Source organism: Stomoxys calcitrans, chromosome 3 (assembly GCF_963082655.1).
Source record: "Stomoxys calcitrans chromosome 3, idStoCalc2.1, whole genome shotgun sequence".
In the NCBI taxonomy this organism is placed as follows: Eukaryota; Metazoa; Arthropoda; class Insecta; order Diptera; family Muscidae; genus Stomoxys; species Stomoxys calcitrans.
In genome coordinates this window covers 140449469-140469717 of record NC_081554.1, presented here as the reverse complement: position 1 = coordinate 140469717, position 20249 = coordinate 140449469, and the positions used below count along the sequence as shown (strand labels likewise).

The 20249-nt window shown below is 41.4% G+C and overlaps 1 protein-coding gene across 1 annotated transcript in view; it reads left to right on the top strand.

The window, feature by feature from the left end:
- The first annotated feature begins 8475 nt into the window (after positions 1–8475).
- LOC131995978 (zinc finger protein 558-like) overlaps positions 8476–20249 on the top strand; it is a 30705-nt gene continuing 18931 nt past the window's right edge. Inside the window, exons 1-2 of the mRNA XM_059365342.1 lie at positions 8476–8632; positions 8691–9478. Coding sequence (XP_059221325.1) covers positions 8522–8632; positions 8691–9478 — 899 coding nt within the window. The 5' untranslated portion in view covers positions 8476–8521. The remainder of the gene's footprint in view (positions 8633–8690; positions 9479–20249) is intronic.

The window sequence follows — 20249 nt, the reverse complement described above, 5'->3', positions numbered from 1 at the left end:
ATACATTCTCTCTAACAGTTGATTATGAAAAACTAATTAGCGAAACATGAATGATAGAATTCCGATAGTAATATATTTTGTTGTTTTAAATCATGAAATCTCTACAAACTATCGCACAAAAGGATCTTAAAAGTGACTTTTCTGGGGGGGAGTCAAGATATATTCATTTACAGGTAGTGGCAATTGCCCAACAACAAAATATTGAGTGCACTATCTGTCAAAATCAGTGATTATATTACTGATTTTGTGTATATTACTAGTTCGCGCCATTTTTCGTTGTTTGTGTGTTTTATGGTTCTTAACTATAATACTCACAACCAAAACTCTTTGAAAGCTAGTGCACTTCGCGAGAAAAAATTGTACTCAGCTGTTTACGGTACACTGCCTGGTAATTATGTCATGGTAGGTAGTGAGAAAGTCACTTCCAAATGTTTGGAGGAATGTGTCATGTAAACTAATGCGTACTTATGCGTGCATGTCAAAAAAAGTTAAAATAGATTGGTTTGTATTGTGTGAGTTAGACAACAAAGGCATGCGCGCTTCTGACCAAATAAGTTAACCAACCCTCAACTTTAAACGCGTTTCATTGCGCAAAAAAAATGTGATTTGAAAATGTTTCTGTTAATAAATTGTTTTGCAGTCCGTAAATTAGAGAAATTCTTTAATGATTTTGTTATTAAACCACATTGCTATCCATTTCCATTGAAATTAACTTTGCAAATGACATGAACAAGCTTATTTTTAGAGATTCGTGTGTAGCAACAAGCGTATGATATGTAACTCAACCGAAAGAAAGCATGTGGGCGCATCTGATTGCTTAAGCACGCATAAGTACTTCGCGTGGTATTTAACTCCACCTTAATTGTGCAGGGACTATTCTGCCATGATTCTAAATGTCGATGTTGGAGATTGTGATAAACTCAGATATGTCGGCGAGTCCCGGAAAACCATGCTGTACCATGAAATGCGTCAAATTGGTGCTTCCACAGAGCTTAGGAGAGGAAGGCCTGGTCTGGGAAAACGAATTGCATTCAAAAATTATGTGGTTCGGCGTCTCGTCCCCTGCGCAGACGCCGCAGAGGCGATGACACCACCCATATTATAAAAAACGTAGAGTTACAGAAGCAGTGCCCGCTGATAAAACAGTTTAGTATATTGTAATCAATGGGCCCGCATGGAATCCTATTGAAGCAGGTCCTCTTAATCTCAAAATTGTGGGAACTTCCCTCCTCCCTTGCCTTCTACTCCTAATCCATTCTCCATTTGTTCTCAATACTTCTCGCTATTGTATTACAGGCAGGCCCCATATTCTCGAAGACGGAACTGTACTCCCGGTAGGTGTTGGTGTAGCTGATATTCAGACCCCTTACGTTATCGTGAAGTACGGCAGCCGCGGGGAGTGCATAGGCAGTACACTTAGCGACCTTTGTGACCGTCACCAGATCCAATCTGTACTGAGGAGGTAGTCCAAGGGCTCTCCTTATGGGTTCATTGATTAATGTTTTTAACCTTCGGAGATGTGTCTTGCCATTACTCGAGAAGGTAGCTCCGGCATATTCAACCCTAGATCTTATGATGGACTTGTACAAGATTTAGGACTTTCTAGGGTCAATGCCTAATCTGCAGCCGCCAAGTATGCGAATAAAGTTGGTCTTGCGTGTAATATCCCTAACCGTATGGTCGACGTGGTCCCTCAGTGAGTTGTTGGAGGCAATAAAAAAAACTAAAAATCTGATACTGGTGACCTCCTTAATCGTAGTATCATCTATACTCAGAGAAAGACCGTCTTCTTGTGCTGAAGTGGATAACGCTAACTACTCCAGTTTAATGTGAAGACGTATACATGTTGAATAAAATTGACTAAGGACACTTCCCAGAGGCAAGTCATTCGAGACAGCGAGCGACTGATGCCCCAGCGTCAGTTTTCTGTCGCCAATGAAATTCTCTATCCAACCAACGATTTTCTCGTCCACTCCGAAATCCTTCATGGATAGGGCCAATTTGTCCTTCCTCGTTGTGTCATATGCCTTCTCAATGTCAATGTAGCAGCCGAGTACCTGAAAGCCTCTTGCATTCAGAGCGTATATATTGTTGATCAGGTCATTGTAGATTTGTTCGATCTGAAAGCGAAGGACCTGTCGGGCAGTTCCGCCGGTCCTTACACAATAGCCTGGATCGAGTTCTTAAGAAACCCTTCAATCAGCTTCAGTGGCACACATAAATAGAAAATGGGCGGTAGTTGCACAGATCAGCAGGATCTTTGCCCCTTTTAGGAATTGGTTTCACAGGGATCTCCCTCGAAATCTCAGGAATCATACCCTGTCTCCACACATTCTTCCGTACCGCAGAGGGCAAACTTGGCCTTGCAGAGGGCAAACTTTGCCATAGTATAGCGTGTGTTAGCAAGTGCCAAAACAGATCCAAAAAACTCGATCGTAATCTGATGATGGTTGCTACTAGTCAGCTTAACAGGTCTGAAACGCCATGTCTTTCGGCGTTGCCCTTGAAAAAGTCAAGTCAAGGACCGATGAAATGCGATCTTCAAGGGTAAAAGTGGGTTCTCAATTATTCAAACAAGGGTAGTCATTCTTCTCCATAGCTTCAAACAATATCTCTCCTCTTCCGTCATCCTGCAGGCCATCCCATAGGGTTATGATGGTAGGTGATCTCGAATCGCTCTTGCATCCAAAGATAATGGACAAAGACATCTGAAAGTCGGAAATAGGTACGTTAGGAAGAAGATAAACAACAATTACAATAAATTCCTTCTCAGATTGAGGGTGGTGATCCCTATGGTATCACCCGCACAATCGACCTTGAAAATCGAGAATCAAATAGACCTACTGATAAAGATGCCGACACCTCCATATCCATCATTTCTTTCCTTGTTGATACTCTGAATATTAAATTGTAAAAACTTCATTGTTCTTTATGGTTGTAGAAAGTGTGTAAAATTAAAGAAGATAAGAAAAAGACGAAAGTAAACTCGGGAAAGGTTAAAAAGGCTCCTACGAATGATGATTGGTCATAGCCGTTGTCAAACCAATCCACCCTTTATACGATTAACGCCCATCTTGATGAGTTTATTATTAATTTCAGTTTGAATGCTATTAAGCAGCTCGCGGCTTTCGGTATCAATCGAACGTGAAAGAAGAGAACTAGACAGTCTCTTCGTTATTTCGGTAAGTAAATGTTCCATTTCTGAAACTCTTCCATCCTTAAAGAGTGCAAGGGCCACCCCATTGGATGTGTCGCCGTCTCGGTTTAACATATCGAAATGATTCTCGAATAAAGTCGACTATTTTAGCTTTATCTCTATAAGTGATAGGCTCACCACTGTAATTTTCTCCTTGATGGAAAAGGCATAAGCTCAGGCTGGATAGGCTCTCTCAGTAGGGGCGTGTCTCCCTCCGCAATTGGAACATGTTGCTTGCCAGAGCAATCGGCATCCTGGTGCTTTAGGAAGCAAGCGCGCAAGACGCCCTTAGTCTGCTTGCAGTGCTGTTGATAGCACTGGGCAAAGGGAACAAAAGATCTGACTCCCATACGGCCGAATATAAAAAATTTAATCCATATAAAAAATGTGAGAAAATTGCCAAAATGTTTTCATTTTACAATAACTTGTATTTTCATCTTTTGGAAATTTGGCATTTAGTGACGCCCAAGGAAAGCACAATACCATGTTTATTTGTTTGTGGTATAAAGTCAAATGCATTATTTATTGAAGAAGTATGGACACACCAACAACGCCCTAGGAATATGTTAAAGTGTACAGAATTTTTTAAAAAAAAGCCATAAAGCGTCAACTAAGAGAGCATATTAATTGTTAATACATTACAAATTGTTGTAACGCAGATAGCACCAACCACATTAACACCTAAAAGCACGCAATATTTTTTAACATTTTTCAAAACTTCAATTAAAAACCAATTCCCCTGTGAACTCGAAGCTTTAAGCCGCCTGACATACTAACCGACATTTTTTCAAAGATGATCGAAGTAAATGATTGCGATGTTACACAGAAAAATATCATGGTTGATAGCGATGTGGTGCTACAAGACACAAGGGCATCTAAACGTTATAGGGAGAACTGTAATCATCGCTCCTCCTTTGGAAACCTGTCAAAAACTTTCCGCTAATCGGATTCTCCCTTCAAAATGGTTCAAATGCTTGATGAACGCTTCAGTAAGTTAAGCGATAAATTGGTATGTCAGTTTAAAGCTACGCTCAAGGAGGCAGAAACCCGCATCATAAGCGAATTTGAAGAGAAATTGTCGGAGATAAGAAACAATTTAAATATCAACTCTTGCGTATCCAAATTAGAAAAAGTTGCTGGGGAGATTAATCACACCAAATCCGAAATAGATGACATTAGAATCCAACTCTTAAGGCAAGAGAATGCACACGTTGCATGTGAGATACAAGTTAATAAAATTCTTTATCAAGCTAAGGAAAATTTAATTGACGTATTTGTCAACATATACAGTACTATACATATACATAGTTGCACCTCCCATTAAAACAATCCAAATTGCAAATTTTACCCATGAACATTAATTTATTTGTTTATTATGCAATTATAAACCACAAGTGGCCTAAGGAACAGGGGCAAATATCTCACATATCAATGAGTGCAGTCCGATTCAAGTTTAAGCTCAATGATAAGGGCCTCCTTTTTATCGCCGAGTCCGAACGGTGTCCGCATTGCGATACCTCTTTGGAGAGAAGTTTTACATGGCACAGTTGCCAGCATTAGGAGGGGATGTTCTGATGTTCTCGCCAGGATTCGAACCCGGGCTTCAGCGTCATATGCGGACATGCTAACCTCTGCGCTACGCCTCCAACGCCTTCAAAATAGAAACAACACCCAAAACCTCAATTCACCGGATGGCGTAATCATAATAAAGTTCATGTCGCCCTACACAAATTTTTTTTTCTTAAAATATTTCTGGCTATAAGAAGATACACAACAAAAAGTTACTTTTGAATTGTATTGGCTTAAGATCTTCATCACAACATTATATCAACGAAAATCTCTCTAATACAAATCACAAGTTCCTGCAAGATGCGATACACTTAAAGAAGAAAGGTCTTATAAAGTCATCATACACATTTAGAGGACTTGCTTACATTAAACGCTTACATTAATTTCATCCTAAAATTATGGATAATTTTCGTGCTTCGTATGAAATACCTAATACAGAAACTCGAAGTTAGACTTACAATACGAATGTTCATAATATTGCTGATTTTTTATTTATTCCCAAATTTACAACTTATTATTCTAAAGGTTATTTTTTCCTTTTTTTCTTACAACTTTAATTATCTTATTTATGTTTTTTCATCAATATAAGCAGGAATATTATTTTTTATGCATGTATAAGGAATGCGTGAGGGATATGCCCTAGAGCAGTAGTTCCAGAAAGCAAGTCACTACGCCTTTCACTTGATGGGATCAACATTTCAACAAAATCTATTTAATATTTGGGTATCAATTTCAATAATCTCCTAAAGTTTAATACTAATGCAAGAGCCAGTTTACAAAAAACAAAAAAAAAATGTCGGATCATTCTCATTCCTGCTTAACAACAAATATTTGTCAATGTTAGATAACATGGATATTGGACGGAGTACATTGACTGCTTTGCTGTCTGTCTTTTTTAATCGGTATAATTTTCGCCAATTTCCTCGTCGCGGGAAAATAACCGGCATTTATGCAGTTAATAAAAAAGCACTCTAAAAGCTTCAATGTGGAAAGAGGTAGCTTACGTAATATAAAATTCGAAATACCTTCGAGACCTCTTGATTTTTTGTTTTTAATCTTACAGATAATGTTTTGTATTCTTTCGGAATTTGAAAATGGAGATCATCCGGGTTTCCAACTGAACTTGTTTCTGAAAGTTGTTTCTGAAAGTGTAAATATGCCTTGGTAGAGGTGCTGTACAGTCTGACATTCTAGTTTCAAAGTCAACAACGGGATTTTCAGGCATACGCTGCTGAAATGATGTAGAGTAAAACACTTGAAAGTGTTCAGCTATTTCATTCTTATTAAATATTAAGCTATTATTGCTTCTTTAACTTCTTCACTTCTTTAAAAGGCGTTGGCCCAGGTTTGATGTTTTCTATTCTCTTGTTGAATTCATGTTCCAGATTAACAAGCTCCTTAATTATTCTTAAGGAGAAATCTACATCATTGCGAAAATTTACCCGTTAGTATTTTTATATGAAGTGTATACCTGGGGTGTCTTTGTTATTAGCCCTTTAATGGGAAGTGGTCGGAAAATTTTCGTAGGCTAGAAATCTTGTAATTCGTGTTTATCATGTCCAAGAGGCTGGGGCTTATAAAAAAGAAGAGCCATTTGGATAAGAAGGAGTCGAGTCAAAAAACCTGGTGACATCTAGCGCATGATCCAACAGCCAGTCTCCAGATTGGCAAGTTTTAGAAACTGCTGAATAATTGATTATTTATTTTGTTGTTGGCCCTGATGGATATGGTCCGCATAAGTAGTCCCAGGTGAAATTATAGACATGTTTATTGCTAAACTTACATTGTTTTGAGCGATGGCGTTTGATTTAATGGCGTGGTGAATTCTTTCTCGACGAGCAGCTATGTATTTTTTGTAACTTGTGCAGCCTTTCCAATTAGCTGGATGACCGGTCTCCTTACAATTGGCACAGAAGGGTTCGGTGGCGTCTTTCTTCACACGAGTACATTCACCGGGTTGGTGTTGTATATTGCATTTAACACAGTTAAACGCAGAGTTGCAGTTACGGGATATATGGTCCCATCTTTGGCACCGGTGGCACTGAACCGCTCCGTTTCTTTTTGGGTTTTCCCAAATTTTTTTCATAAATTACCGTGCAATCCTATGGCAGCCGGTTGTACGTACCGCAATGGCCTGATGGAGTCTTTCATTGGTCTGATGGAGTCTTTCAGTGTACAATACACTTCTACAACAACATCAACCGTGCATCATCCGTGGCGCCAAGTCGCGCAAACCGTTGGTTCCAGACAGAATCTCTACACTGATGCTGAAGAATCTGGATTTGCCCGGAGTCGATTACCTTACAACTGTCCTCAGCCTATCTGAACACTATTATTGTACCCGATGTTTGGAAGATGGGTAGTCAAATCCCGCTACTGAAACTTGAAAAGGACACGAGCAAGAGGGAGTCGTACAGACCGATCTCCGTTCTCTCATCAGTAGCCAAGACGCATGAGGGGCTACTACTTCCACCCCTCTCCATTCGCCGAGGATCAGAACGCATTTCGAAGGCTGCATAGCTACAACTGCTTTACATGCCATCACCGTATACAAATTACACTTGTTGTGCTGACAAAGATATCTTGGACTAACCATCTAATGCTTTTTGATATTGTGGCTAGATAAATTGCTACGACCACTCATGTGAGGCTAAGGGAACTTTTTATTTGGTCATGTGGCGGCTACGGACACTTTGGTATCGTTGAAGATATCTGTATCCGTTCACAATTGACAGACTAATTTGCACAAATTTTTTTTATCCCACTGTGCGTCATTTGTTTAACTGCACAGCTAGACCCACTCAATCCCATGGCAGCATCTTCCCTCCTTAACAAATTCAAAGGAACGGTGTTGGTTTCACCAGCTCTCCGATGAGGATGATTCCATCAAAGCTATTAAGAAACCGATAATTGATCTTTTCTTGTCCTTATTTTTCAAGATTTTCAAATAATTCCGCAAATTTTGTACTTACTTTCTAATGTAGAACAACCGACCTGAGGTAAGATTACAACTTCATTTGTCGAGTTTTCTGTACCTGAACATTAGCTGCTGCCATGAATCTTCGTTGAAAGTAAATAAAAATGAAACAAATTTAGTAAAAAAAATAACATAAGCTTACCTCTGCCTTTTTGATCCATTTTGCCGTTAGCTTTTGTATTTTCATATAACAGCTGCTTTCCATAAAACAGCTGACCTTCACAAAACATCTGTTCAAGTTGCAAATTTCTGCTGGCAAAAAATGGTACAGTAGAAATTTGCAGGTTCTCCATTTTCTAACTGTCAAAATTTGGCTTCTCTCGCGCTCTCTTCTGCTGCCAAATAAAGTACGCGAACGACTTCCAATAAAAATTTGCAAAAATTTTTGAGTTTCCAAACACAGCTATTATTAAGAGGTTGAGATTTTTGTAGTGCTTTAAGAAAGTAATCGCGAGAAGTATGTGTTTTAAACTGTAAAAAACAAACATATAACCAGCCATTATGTGTTGAATATCTGATGAAATAAAACATCGGTTTAAGAAGACAATCACATCTATGTTAATAATCATTTTACATTTAAAGTTATTGCAAAAACCAAACAATAATGAAAAAAAAAAAATTACTCAGCTGTTCGCATGTCCTCACCTAATAAGTGCATCCTGGCTTATGCATTTTGACATTTGTAGACGTTTTGTGTTGTAATAAATGTAGACATCCCTGTAAACATATTTATTTTATTAGTTATTTTCTCAGCGACATTGGAATAACAGTATCTTCACATGGAGTGCTTGCTGTGCTTAAATACGGATTCCAACTACATACGGGAAGATTCCGTTGAGTGGTTTGAATGGAACATAAGACAATTGGTGGATCAACATTTATGGGCTATTGTTAATAATTTCCACAACGACGACATAGTGGGGACCTAATTTTCGACTTTATTTGCAGGAGCCAAATATAACACCGTCGTGTCTTTGCATGAATTGTTGGAATGAATTAAATGGATTCCATAAATTTTTTACACGAATACAAGAAGCACAAACAAATATATTGTTGTGTGAAATAAAATCGGATTGTGATCCGTTGGAGGATGAAAAAATTGTAGAATATTTTGTAAATGACTCTTTGACAGAATGTGAGATTGAAACTTCCACAACAGACCAAGAAACCACAATACTAGAGACTGATCACGATGATAACAGCAGTATTGGCAAAAATTATGAAAGCGAAAACGACACTACAGATCTTGAGCAAAGCAATTATGTTGCGGAAACTAGCCCTCCCTTGGAGGGAGATGAGACTTGTGATGACAAGAAAGCGAAAAAAAATATAATGGCAGAGTATGATGATTTTCTCAGGGAGAATTATAAAATTATCTGCGATAAATGCAATGAATCTTTTGAGACGTTTGCTTTGCTTATCCACCATTTCAGCAAAGATCACAATGAACGTGGTTATGTAGTTTGCTGCGACACCAAATTCTTCTATCGCCGTTTTTTGGTAGACCACGTTAAATGTCATATAGATCCTGATTGCTACAAATGTTCATACTGCGGAAAGAGATATCCCAACAAGCGAAGTTTGCAAGCACACATTCTTTTGCATGTGGATAGGAAATATGCCTGCGACAAGTGTGATAAGACGTATGTTAGACAAGCACAACTTGATACTCATATTAAATTGAAGCATATGCCAATGCCAGAGAAGAAGATTCCATGTAACGAATGTGGTAGATTGTAAGTATAAATGTAATTTTGTTTTAAGCTATGCTTAAACTTTATGGAATAGATATTTTATAATTATATTATTTTGGGTTGATTTATTTTTGATTTAACCAAAGCCTTTCTGGTTAATACGTGCATAGGTTACCCGGTTTTCGTGTACCACCGTATTTGCCTTCAAAAGACTTCTTTGCTGGAGCTTCTTCATCCATTCTGGCAACATGACCTAGCCAACGCAGCCGTTGTATATTGATACGTGTAACTATGCTATCGTCGTCATACAGATCGTGGTTCATACGACGCCTTTATTTTCCATTAACGCAAACTGGTCCATATACTTTACGAAGAATCTTTCTCTCAAATACTTCCAGCACTGCCTCATCTGCTTTCACAAGTTCCCATGCCTCAGAACCATATAACAACACGGGTAGTATCAGTGTCTTGTGTAGTGTAATCTTCGTCTGTCGAAAGGTGGTCTTGTTTCTAAACTACTTACTTAAGGCGCTATTACACTGCATTTAGATGTCTTATGAAATGTAAATTTTTGTATTTACATGTAATTGAAAATGTTTGTCAAAATTGTCAATTTACATACGATTCATTCTTTTAACTAAAGCTGATTTTTTATTGTTAAAGTTGTGAGAAAGATGGTTAAATCACAAATTTATAAAAACAGTTTAATTTCGGGTTGCTTTCATTTGACTGACAACAAAAATAGTTGAATTCTTTATGTTTTTGTTCGAAGGAATAGAGCACGCTCTAATCCAAAAAAATTAAATGTGCTATTTTGAAAAGTGATTTTCATACGTTAGTTTCGTTTGTATCACACGACATGTACAACTCTACAAGTGCTTAATTTGACATGTCATAAGACAACTACACGCCGTGTAATAGTGCCTTTAATCCAAAGTAGCATCTGTTTGCCAGTATTATTCTTCCCTTTATCTCAAAACTGGTATCATTCGTTTCTGTTACGGTGGTGACGAGGTAGATAAAGTTTCTGACTATCTCAAAGTTGTGGTTTTCAACTTTCTCCATTTTTTTTATCTGCTCGGTTGTACAGGGGAGTTGAAACCATATATTTCCTCTTATCTCTACTACATCCACAGGGGACCGTCGACGGATATCCTAAATATCCTAATACTGAAAAATTAGGCAGCCTAACGAACAGGGAGTCGATGGTGGTACCATCACCTATTCCCAAGAAGCCCATTTACTTAAGATTTGGAAGATTCGGACATTCGGAGCGGGACTGCTACACACGCTCTGATGGAGAAAATCAGCAAGGGCAAGATTCATATTGCCTTAATTAATGGACGACCCGGAACAAAGTTTCTGGACTGAACCATATCAACTATCAATTATTCTATGCTAACACAGATACTCGGCCGAGGACCTGCGCTATTTGCGAATTATATATTTTCCCCAGAGTTGTCAACATCGGATGGAACAGTGGTGAGACAGAGAGACGGTGGAGAATATCTGGCATTACTTTATCTGCATTTCGACTCTCCGACACCTCCGGAAAGCAAATCAGACAGGAAACGAGGTACTAATAGGGTGCGATGCGAACTTTTACCACATTTCGTGGGGTAGAACCAACACTAATAAGCGGGGTCAAGACCCTGCAGAGTTCCTGAATACTAACGACCTGATAACACTTAATATTGGAAACACCGCTACCTTTGTTAATACGATTGGGAAGGAGGTATTAGATGTGACGATATGTTCGGTTCAGGATTGGAGGGTCTCCATGAAACACTCTTTCACTACACTCTTCCGGAATAAGGTGAAAACCAACTGGACAAAATTCGGAAGGTTACTCAGTTGGGATAGGAGGAGGAGGATAATTTAGATTGTCCAAGCATAGAAGACATTGGCGAAAATTTCAACAGGTGGGGTCCTTCGAAGACAGTTGTCCTCTTCGGGAAAGGAAATCAGCCCAAGAAAAACCCTGTGTGACCGGGGAGATTCGCAAAATTGTGAAAGAGGTACGCAGACTTAACAGAGCACGTCTTAAAAAAGCGAAAGTTTTTTGGGATGTGTATTACACACGACTCAAGGAATACAATAAGCTTACCAGAGCGGCAAAACGTGCCTCCTGGAAGCTTTTCTGCGAACAGATCGATAGCGTTAATGCCGCCGCCAAGATAAAAAGTTTCTCTCAAAAACCCATGTCCAAACTGAAACTTTAGTAGACGACATGGGAGTGAGAGCAGAGACAACGGAGGACATGTTGAGGCTTTTGATGGAAACCTATTTTCCGTAGCATACGGCGGGACGCACGGAGACCGAAATCTTGAAATAATGACGTTGATCAAAGGTTTATAATTACGCAATTTATGGTGGAGGAATCCTTGAGGAGTTTCAAACTATTTAAATCACCCGGACCTGATGGAATATTTCCGTCGTTACTACAGAAAGAGGCAGACTATCTGGCGCCTCATCTGGCCAATATTTTCACAGGGTGCTTAGGACTTTCATATACTCAGAAAGCCTGGCAGGAGGCAAGCGTGGTGTTAATACCCAAGCCCGGCAAGGCGAGTTATGCGATACGAAAGGCCTACAGACCCATACGCCTTACGTCCTTTCTACTCCAAACCATGGAACGTATTGTGGACACCATGATAAAGAGCAAGACATCCAGCGAACTATGTCAGGGAAGGTCGGTGGAGACTGCCCTGCACGAGGTTGTGCATAAAATAGAAGAATCCTTCGATGCCAATACGTACACACTGGCGGTATGCATTGAGGGCTTTTAACAATGACCGACAAACTGATCCAATCCTTGGACCAGTAACGGATGGATCGGGTCCTTAGAGAATAGATAAACCATATGCTAAAGAACAGGAGGATAAATTGTGGGTGCCATGACATAAATAGAAGAGAGAAAGTGGGACAGTGCACGTCACAGGGGCATTATTATTATTATGGATGCTGACTGAGGAATGATTTGAACCCGCCTGCTACGCATACGATGTTATAATACTTCTAAGAGGCAAGGATCCGAACCAGCTATGCAGAATGGCCGAAAGGGTTTTGTAGATGGAACACGCCTGGTCTAGATCCAGGGGTCTCAATGTTAACCCAGAAAAGACCGAAATCTGCTTGTACACGAGGAAAACAAAGGTGGGCCAATTTAACACACAACGTTTCCTGAATAGAACGATTTTAATATCTGACAAGGTCAAGTACTTAGGTGTGATCTTGGACAGGAAACTGAATTAGAAGTGTCACATTCAGGTGCGTACTGATAAAGCTCACAGATGTTTGGCACTATGTAGAAGGCCATAGGCTCGTAATGGGGTCTGAATCCGAGGATAGTTCCGTGGCTCTACAGGAGCGCGATTGGACCAATACATTCTTATGCCTCAGTAGTTTGGTGGACAGCGATGGAGAAAAAGTGCAACGTTAGGATAATTCTACAGGAACAGACGACATATTGTCTTTGCATAGGCGGAGCGACAAGGACGACGCCCACTGGGGCACTGGAGACTATTCTAGATATCCGACCCATAGACATACAGATTAAGTGTGATGCGGTATAAGCGAGGCGAAGTTTGGAAAGCTGGAAAGAATGGAAAGAGTTTCCGATTGGATACCTGAGACGACACTTGAGGCCGCGTGCTAGACATTGCTCCCAGCGGCACAGTCTTGGATTGGCGGAACCCTAGTATTGCCACCTGAAGTTCATGCTACACGGATGGACCAAACCTAGAGGACACATTGGGCCGGACAGTTAACTAGCCATCACGAACAGCCTTGGAGTGTAAGAAGGAGATTAACGCCTTCCCTGAGGATAGCACCATCCACATCGTTTGGGTGCCGGAGGAATAAAAGAGCAGACGATTTGACAGTCAAGGCCATAGGACTGCTGTCAATAAACTTGGTTAATGCGAAGCCTTTCGGGTCGACGCAGTCCGAGTTAAGGACGTGGGCTACGAACGTGCATGTAACACTGTGGAATAGCGAAACGGTCGGTAGGGCGGCGAAATTCTGTGAGGAAACCCGGATTGTGAGAAGACGGGGCTATTTCTGAAAGAAAGTCAGCATAGCATTCGGTATCATAACAGGACACATAGGACTGCAAGCTCACTTTTGCAAAATCGGTGCGGCAAGTGATAGAATGTGTACGGCATGTGAGTAAGATGGTGAGACGTTGGAGCATTTTCTATGTCATTGCCCGGCTTTCGCGGCCAACAGACACCAGTACTTAGGTGGGGACACAATACCATGAACATGAACTAACTTTGGGGCGTGGTATGAAAAACAATTAAGGATTTTGTAAGTAGCACCAAATTCCTTACATAGATTTTCTTTTTCGATGTTACTTTTTAGTATTTAGAGCGCACAACAAGCCGATTACTGTCTTAGGGGTAGGTCCGTAGTGGCACGGGGTAGATTAATATTTGCACCCTCTTTTCGACTTAACCTAACCTTAGCATATTTTGCATATCTTTTGCATATTTTGAAAACATTTTTACAAAATTTGGAAGATTCATTAATTAATTTCGGTAAAATTTTAAACTGTGAGTTACATTACACGCCTCAACATGTGTGTCAAATTTGATGCAGGCCGGAATATGTTTGGATATAGCTGATATATAGATCGATCTCACGATTTAAGGTTCTAGATCCACAAAAAGCGCGTTTATCAGGCCTGTTGCGGTTATCGAAAATACAAAACAATTAGGGATTCTGTAAGCAGCACTGAATTCCTGCTTTAATTTTCTTTTTCGAGGTTACTTTTTAGTAATTCGAACGTACAGCATGCCAATTACTGGCTTAGTTGTATGTCCATAGTGGCGTGGGGCGGAGGAATATACGTATCCTCTTTTCAACCTAACCTAGTCACCCATCATATTTTTCCTAGTTCTAACTACATGCCAAACGTCAGACCTGAGATACCATTAGACACCTAACATATTTTGCCTTAGTGTACCTAGTACATGCTAGATTTCAGACCTTTAGCTCCATCTGTAAAGAAAGTACCACATGGTATCAATTTTGAGACCAAAATATTCGTATTGTGAATAGATTATTTAGCCTCTCATCATATATTTCCTAGTTGTACCTAGCCAAATTTTAGACCCCTACCTTGATCTGTAAAGGAAGTACCAAATGGTACCTGCGGTACTAAGCGTGTGTTGTACAAATTTACAAAAACTCTTCTGTCATCCAATTGAGGTTGCCATGGTGTACCTAAGTTCCCAAATTCAGAGCTATAGCAGAATTTACAAAGAAAGTAGCAAATAGCACCAATTGCGGCACTTAACTATTACTATTTTTCCAGAAACCTTAAGGTAGATCTACACGATCTGGAGCGTGAGGTTCAGCGCTACAAGAGAGAACCTCTAGATCAAGCAGCATATCAAGCGGGTCTGAACAACATTCATGCAGACACGGTAGCAGACGCGTTAATTGGCTACCGGGTGAATGTAGTCCTTGGAGAACGACCGCCACCCATTGCACCCGAAGAAATCGACCTCCCCCGGCAAACCAGAGTAGTTCTGGCTCAATTACGTTCCGGCAGATGCAGCCGCCTCAAATCCCACAGAGCTAGGATTGATGCCGACATGCAAGATGTATGTCCCGATTGTAACCAGGGACCGCACGATACACGTCACCTTTTTAACTGCCCGGCCAGACCCACTCGACTCAGACCCAGATCCCTGTGGACGCAACCCATCTTAGTCGCGGAGTTCCTAGGTCTTGACACTCAACAGAATCAAGCAGACGAAAGATAGAACACAATAAACTGCTACAACAACAACAACAACTATTTTTCCCACTGCACCGCAAGTTTTTCACCACACCTTATTTTTTCAATACGCTCTTTAATTTGAGCCCAAAACCATTCTCCAAGTACGTTCCGTTCACTCTGCACAAACATGCACCTTTTCATACTATATTGGTACTATTTAGTACCTTAACAAACGAATATCGCCAAACTCAGTCTTATTCCGCGTCTACGGCCTAAGACAAACATTCGTGCAAAATTTCATAACTCTAGCTTTAGCCGTTTGGGCTCGTCAGTCAGTCAGTAAATCACGCGTCAGAGAAGGAGCAGTCTATGGAGACCCTCCAATCCTGAACCTTATCGATTAGATTTTCCAAACATATTGTCACATCTAAAACCTCCTCCCGAATCCTGTTAACAAAGGTAGCGTTGTTACCAATATTAAGTGTTATTCGGTCGTTAGTATTCAAGAATTCTGCCAGGGCTTGGCCCGCTTTTTAATGTTGGTACTACCCCCCGAAATGTGGTTGAGAGTTCGCATCGCACTCTATTAGTACCTCATTTCCTATCTGTTTTGCTTTCCTCGCCAACCGTTGCAGTTCCGACTCGAAAGGCAGATAAATTGATGCCAGGTATGCTCCACCTGTGTCATCATTGTTGCATCCGACGTTGACAACTCTGGGGAAAACAAATAATTTTAATTTTTATGACAAATAACGCAGGTCCTCGGTCCCGAGTACCAGTGTTGGCATAGTTGTAATGGTTTAGTCCCGAAACTTAGTTCCGGGCCGTCCATTGCTTTTGAATTAAGGCAATATGAATCTTGTCCTTGCTGATTTCGTCCATCAGAGCGTGTGTAGCAGTCTCGCTCCGGCGAAGGTTTATCTGGATGACCGCAATCATTGGTCCTCCATTATATGGTCTTTTTGGGAGTGTGTAATGCTCTCATCGTCTACTCCCTGTTCTTTATTTTATTTATTTATTTTATTTATTTATTCATTCATTGCAATACTAAGCCAATTAGGCCAAAATACTAGACTGTATTGAGTTTCCCGTCCCTGCACTGCCCGATGTTCCAATATTAGGATCATTGCCTATACTAGTCTTCCAAATCTTGAGTAAATGGGCTTCTTGGGAGTAGGTTATGGTCTCATTGTCGTTTCCTGTGCGTTAGTCGGCTTTGCGTTCTCTGTTACTGCATCGCCTGATGTTTCACCATTAGGATCTTTATCCATTCTAGTCTTCCTAATCTCAAGAAAGTCGTTGATGGTTTCGTCGTCGGGACCCTGTTCGTTAGGCTGTGTTGGTTCTCTCGCCCCTGAACCGTCTAATATTTTCGTATCAGGATCTTTACTTATCCTAGTCTTCCCATTATTGACAGAGTTGGTGATAATCTCGTCGTCGGCCGCCTATCCGTTAGGCGTTATTCATCAATGCACACCACAAGGAGAATTCCTTCCTCTTTCTCCTCCCTGTGGAAAACTTCCCATTTGTCTACGATCAACTCTTGGTTTTGCTTGTTTAAGACTTCCATCATGCGTTCCGTCGCAAATTCACCGCCCTAATCCTTGATGAAGACCGTCGCCTTTGTGAGCTGAGGGATGTCGATCTCTCTCACATAGTCGAGCTTTGCGCCTCAAGCAGTGTGGATACTTCCAACGAGATTTTTGACGGTATCAATGCATTCCGCTGACGCAAAGTGCAGCTTTAAGATGTCCCCTCTATACTTGCAGCTCATAATCCGTATGGGTGGACCCCCTTCAGAGTTCAACACATGATCGAAAACCCGTTCATTACTAGATGCTTCACTTGGGACCGATGATCTAGAAAAATCCTACCGGATGCACTGCTGATATCGTTTGTTAGTCTGACGACTGGTTACGCGCTTAAAGCATTACTCTCGACTACAGGTGTCAAGGCACCCACACCTATAGGAGGGGCAGACAACATGCTGCGGATAAAAATTGCGGCCTAGGACCCTCAGTCGGCAGATCGGCCTATGTGGCAGCTGTATCTAAATATTATCTGATCTGGACGTGGGATGACGGAAGGCTAAAATGAACTCACTATTTAAAAATTCAGCAAAATCGGATAATAATTGCAGCTTCTATGGTCATAAGACCCTAAATCAGCAGATCTGTCTATATGACAGCTATATCTTAATATGGTCCGATATGAACCATATTTGAGTCGGATTTCGGGAGGCTTAAAGCCCACTGTCTCTAATTACCTTGAAATCGCCTGCGTATAGATGAAATGCAAGTCTGTGCAAAATTTCAGCTCAATATCTCAAATTTTAAACACTAGCGTGATTACAACTTGCGGACAAACGGACAGATACACGGACATCGTTAAATTTAGAATTCCAGGAATCTTTTCAGGGATGCCTTTATTCAACAGCGTGCTCCACATTGAAGTTCTCCAAACTGTGTCAAACGCACGCTCGAAGTCGATGAATAAAGGGTATAGGTGTGTATTAAGTTCTGCAGACTGTTCAATGATTGTAGGCAGGGAGTTAATGTAGTCGGCACAAGAGGGACGACTAGAATTTGTTCCTTCCTCAAAATGGTGCCGAGTGCAGGCGAAATACGCTGTGGATTGCGACTTGCCACCATTTTATTTATTACGTTTAGCTACATAATCCCCTCCAGTTTTTACACTGGACGAGGTCACCCTGCTTTGGGATTGTGACCATGATCCCCTTCTTCCATTCCGAGGGGGCAGAGTTTGTATCCGAGGCGTCTCTTATGATTGGGGTGATCGCTTGAGCTATGGGGTGTGCCCCATACCGTTCAGCAGGTATGTTATCAGGGCTGGTTTGCCGTTTTTCAGTGAGACCAGAACGGCTTCAATTTCTTCGCAGATGGGTGGGGTTGTAGATATACCCCTGCGTGGGTTTCGGCGCACAGGGCGACAAGGAGGGTCGGAGATTCCGACGTCTGCTGTTGCTGATCCTTCGGAGCTGAAAAACCCGTGCCATCGGTCTAATTGCTGTTCGGGTATTGTTAATTCGGATCCGTCCTCATCTTTTATTTTTGTCGTTGTACTTATATTGTTGCCGCTGATTTGATTAATTGACTCGTAAACACCACGCATGTTTCCAATACGAGTATTTGCTACATTTTCGGCTTACTCTGCCAGCATAGTAGAATATATTCGCTTATCTCTGCGAACTAGGCGTTTGGCCAGCGAGGCGGCGGCGCGATATTCAGTCCCGCAGAGCGTAACGTAGTCGTTTCGGATGTCTTTCTTCCTCTATAATTTCGTTGCTTATCCATGGTTTTTTGGATCATCTAGCAATGTCTATGATAGAGGTAGCCGTCTTCGTAAATGCTGCTGTTATATCAGCCCATGTATGGTTGTTCTTTTGCAGTTTCGCCGTTAATTTTACCTTGTATTCGACCGCTTTTTCGAGGTCTTTTAGGTTTAAGAGGTTGTTGCTTTTTGTTTGAGTCCTTTTCACTACGGCATGTGATCACTATCGATATCAGCTCCTCGTCTATTTTTCACATCCATCAGCGAACCCAGAAAGGGTTTGGTGATACGTACGTGGTCGATTTAATTACGGGAATTTTGTGCCTCCAATAAAGAACCAGTTTCTTGCGCAGAAATCAACCAACCCGCCGCCATTTCCATCCCTCGTATCGTCAAGTCCTTGTATTCCTATGATTCACTGTAGATTATTGTTGTTATTGCCCACCTTGGCATTCTTTTAGTAGAGAGCGTTTCACTGAGTCGAATTGGGAATTGAATTAATCCTTTGATTCGACGTCGTCGAGTTCGGTTGGCGCGCAGGATTGTACAATAGATATTTTGAGGAATTTCGAATTTAATCTTGCCGTCATGATGCGTTCAGATATAGCAATGTGTGATAGAAGAGCTCGCTTTGCTTTCGGCGACAGTAAAAGACCGATCCCATTTATTTAGTGGATTTCATTGCCTAAAAAATGAAGTGGTAGCCACTTTGAAGATCCATAGTTTCCGGATCTCGGCCATCGTATTTCACATAAACCAAGGATGTCTAGGTTGTAGTTTAACATTTCGTTCTGGACTTGGTTGTTGTTGTTGTTGTAGCAGTTTATTGTGTACTATCTTTCGTCTGCTTGATTCTGTTGAGTGTCAAGACCCAGGAACTCCGCGACTAAGATGGGGTGCGTCCACAGGGATCTGGGTCTGAGTCGAGTGGGTCTGGCCGGGCAGTTAAACAGGTGACGTGTATCATGCGGTCCCTGGTTACAGTCGGGACATACATCTTGCACGTCGGCATCAATCCTAGCTCTGTGGGAATTGAGGCGGCTGCATCTGCCGGAACGTAATTGAGCCAGAATCACTCTGGTTTGCCGGGGGAGGTCGATTTCTTCGGGTGCAATGGGTGGCGGTCGTTCTCCAAGGACTACATTCACCCGGTAGCCAGTTAACGCGTCTGCTACCGTGTCTGCATGAATGTTGTTCAGACCCGCTTGATATGCCGCTTGATCTAGAGGTTCTCTCTTGTAGCGCTGGACCTCACGCTCTAGATCATGTAGATCTACCTTAAGGCTTCTGGGCGGTGGGTATCTATCCACAAGATGATGATTTGGATGATTTCTGCGATAACAGCCCAAAAGGTATTGCTTAGACAGCATGTAGTTATGTCTTCGCACTGGTAGGATCTTTGTCTCCTGGTGGAGGTGGTCCACATGAGAACTAAGGAGGCAGCCCGTCGCAGTTCGGAGGGCGGCATTCTGACAGATCTGAATATTATTCCACTGCGTGTCACAAAGCTGACGTGACCACACTGGCGCTGCATAACTTACCACAGACCGGCCAATTGCTTTGTACGTGGTCAACAAGGTTTCTTTGTCTGCACCCCAAGTGCTGCCAGCGAGTGACTTGAGGACCTTGTTTCTACTTTTGACTTTATTGCAGATTGCTGTGGCATGTGGGGAGAAAGTGTAGGAGCTGTCAGATGTGATGCCAAGTATTTTGGGACACTTGATGGTCGGAATTAATTCTCCATCGACCATCACAGTCAGCTCAGAATTCACCTCACGCGTATTTGTGGTG